The 2,933-nt window shown below is 37.5% G+C and overlaps 2 protein-coding genes across 2 annotated transcripts in view; both read right to left on the bottom strand.

Moving 5' to 3' along the window:
- LOC104704881 (RNA polymerase II C-terminal domain phosphatase-like 4) overlaps positions 1–1,186 on the bottom strand; it is a 2,359-nt gene extending 1,173 nt beyond the window's left edge. The window contains exons 1-2 of the mRNA XM_019245227.1: positions 1,182–1,186; positions 93–782 (exon numbers count right to left, since the gene is read on the bottom strand). Of these exons, the coding sequence (XP_019100772.1) occupies positions 93–782; positions 1,182–1,186 (695 nt within the window). The remainder of the gene's footprint in view (positions 1–92; positions 783–1,181) is intronic.
- The window catches only part of LOC104704874 (RNA polymerase II C-terminal domain phosphatase-like 4), a 3,123-nt gene continuing 1,751 nt past the window's right edge, over positions 1,562–2,933 (bottom strand). Inside the window, exon 2 of the mRNA XM_010420892.1 lies at positions 1,562–2,414. Coding sequence (XP_010419194.1) covers positions 1,562–2,414 — 853 coding nt within the window. The remainder of the gene's footprint in view (positions 2,415–2,933) is intronic.

Raw genomic sequence — 2,933 nt, 5'->3', positions numbered from 1 at the left:
TATGAACTTGCTTCAGGAATTTCAGAAGATTCATCAATACTCTTTTGCTTCTACTCTCGTCACTCTTCCTCTCTGCGTAAGATGGTCTTGACTTAGTGTATTTGTGATCGTTTCTGAAATAGAAGTATTTTGTGACCTCCAACAAGTTTCTCTGATGATGAGGCCAAGCATCTAGCTTATCATCCACAATAACGATTCCACGTTCATCAGCTAAGACAAGATCAAGTGTCTTCGTGCCAGGACTCTCTTCCCTAGTTATCACTCGATCCCCGAAATAGATTTTGTTTGGATCAATCATCCTCACAACAGCGTGACCGTAACTCGAACGGCCTTTTGTGTAAGCAAACATAGTAAACAGCTTGTTGGCTTCTTTAAGGAACTCTTCAACAAAAGGTCGCAACTTAATTATTAATCTACCGTCATAGGTCCGCAGATCTTTCCTTGAACCTGATTTCTCTTCTTTGATAAGATACTTCTCTGCTTTAGTAAGATTTGTAGTCTTCATGGAGTGGATTAGCGTGCGGTCCAAGTCAAGGACTAAGTGAAGCTTCCTATGTCCGTAAACTGAGATTAGGGTTGTGAGATGCTTTGTAACAGATACAGCTTCGCGGCTCAAACATAAACCGGGGAAGAGATAACCGAATGGTTGGCCTTCGACACAGCTCACCTTTGTTTTACAGGCGAGGCAGATTCCGTGACCAACAAACAAATGACTACAATTACTAGCAGAGGAAGACGATGACTCGTTCATCATCTCTGAATCGATCGATCTTCCGAGCTCTCTTTTCCGGGAAAAAAAAAGGGAAAGAAGATCGTGTTTTCTATGAATCAATGGTTTTGCAATACTTGAGAAAGATTTGGTAAAACTCAAATCACGTGAAACTGATTTATTGGAATGAAAACAAAAATACACATATCAATGGTATATATATTGGAATGAAAAGAGGAAAATGACGAAGAAAAGGGTATCGAAATTAGGAAATTTCAACATTGGCTAAATTTTTGGAAAAGTTATTAATAACTTACTTTACAAATGACAATATATAAAATCAGACGACCCCTTTTTGTAAAATTAAACGAAATTTGTATTTAGTTGCATGTTATTTCTTCATTCCTTTTACTTTTTTTTTTTCTTTTTTTTGTTAAAGATTCTTCATATACCTTATGTAATAGTGTAATACCCCATAGACGAATCATCTCTTCAACCTAAAATTCTAGAAGGTGAGCATAAAAACATAACAAACACGAAGTTCTTTAAACGCTAAACTGAATCAGACTGATCAAGAGTGACAGAAATTTTAACACATAAAATATGCCGTTTTGCGGAATAAACCTTCATAACAATTTGAATGATGTGATTTCAACCCATTTAAAGAGTAAATTATTTGATACGAGTTGGCTCGAACCAAAACATACTGAGATTTTTATGTAAAACTTAGCATAAAAGCTAGCTTAAGGGTTTGATTAAATTTAGATCTTACAAGGAAAATCCAAGTTTTATATGGGGAACTATAAAAAGTCCAAAGCTAAGAAAGTAGAGATTTAGTCTGGGTCTACAAAGTCAGGAATGAAGGAAAATTCTCACATCTCTCTTATAAATATCGTCTTCATTATAGTGATGGTTAAAGAAGGAGTGGTGAATCTTGGAGAGAAAACTCAGAGCATTCGCCAGTGCTCCATCATCAACACTCTCATCTTTTCTCTCTTCAGAGTAAGATGCTGATGAATCCGAGAGTAGATCATCATCTCTTGAAAACATCTTGAGAAGAAACTTGAAAAGGTTCTTGAACATGCCTCCTCCAGCAGCGAGGCTGTTCCTTTCTTTAGTTGCTTTGAAATAAGAGTAAGTTGTGATCTGCAGCAAGTTTGACCTGTTCTCCTGGCACCAAACGTCGTATCTATCGTCGAGGATAACCACCTGGCGTTCGCCGACCAAGACTACATCAAGTGCCTTCTCCCACATGACGTGTTTGCTAACACTAATGATACGATTCCCGAAATACACTTGATGCGGATCAATCAACTTGAGCACAAAATCAGCATACTCGGGGATACAAAGAGTGTGGACGTGCAATATAAACAACTTATTAGCTTCGCGCAAGAACTCGCGAACAAAAGACCGCAACTTTACCAGGACCTCGCGACCAAAGATTCTGGTTTGCCACAAATCAAGATCATCCCTCGAATTGACTTTACCTTTTAGATACTTCTCCTTGTTAGAAAGACGTGGGAAAGTCTGAGTGTCGAAAAGTGTACCGCTCAAACTGAGAACCAAGTGTAGCTTCTTCTCCTGTAACGAGTTTCTGGAAACACGGCTCTTCAAAGACCCTACAAATTCATGGCTCAAGGATAAGCCATCGGCGAGATTACTGAAAGGTTGAAGAAAGGCATCATTAGGTCGAGTCACACCCGATCTGCATTCACGGCAGATTCCTTCAACGACAATACGATGATTGCAAGACATTGGTTTTTTTAGGTCAAAAACTCCTTATTGTTTGTTTATCATGTACGTACAACCCTAATTTTGTTTGGGAGTTTTCCTTTGGGATATATATATATATAAATAGATTTATTAGTGAAAGAAAAACATTAAAAAAATAAAAAACATGTAATTCTACGAAGCCGAAATTTTTGGATAAATCTTATAAACAGATTGGTGAACCAACCTTAGATTTTCACTCTTGGACCGGAATCATAAAATTTATACTGTATATAGTGGAAACCTCTAAATTCGATCATGTCCCGATAAAATGAGGATTACTGTCCTTTCACGACGTTTCCAAATCTTAATAAGCTTTTTCAGTCGATCCGAATACTAGTTAGTTTGCTATACTTGATTAAACCGAAATGTTGAGCAGCTAATTAAAGTCTGAAGTTTTGGAATTCTCAAAAGATCAAAGAATGGAGACTGGAGAGAGAGAGAGGGGTGTTGA

The sequence above is a fragment of the Camelina sativa genome, chromosome 1 (genome assembly GCF_000633955.1).
Source record: "Camelina sativa cultivar DH55 chromosome 1, Cs, whole genome shotgun sequence".
Taxonomy (NCBI): Eukaryota; Viridiplantae; Streptophyta; class Magnoliopsida; order Brassicales; family Brassicaceae; genus Camelina; species Camelina sativa.
The sequence above is the reverse complement of the archived record's forward strand: the minus strand, read 5'-3'. Positions and strand labels throughout refer to the sequence as shown.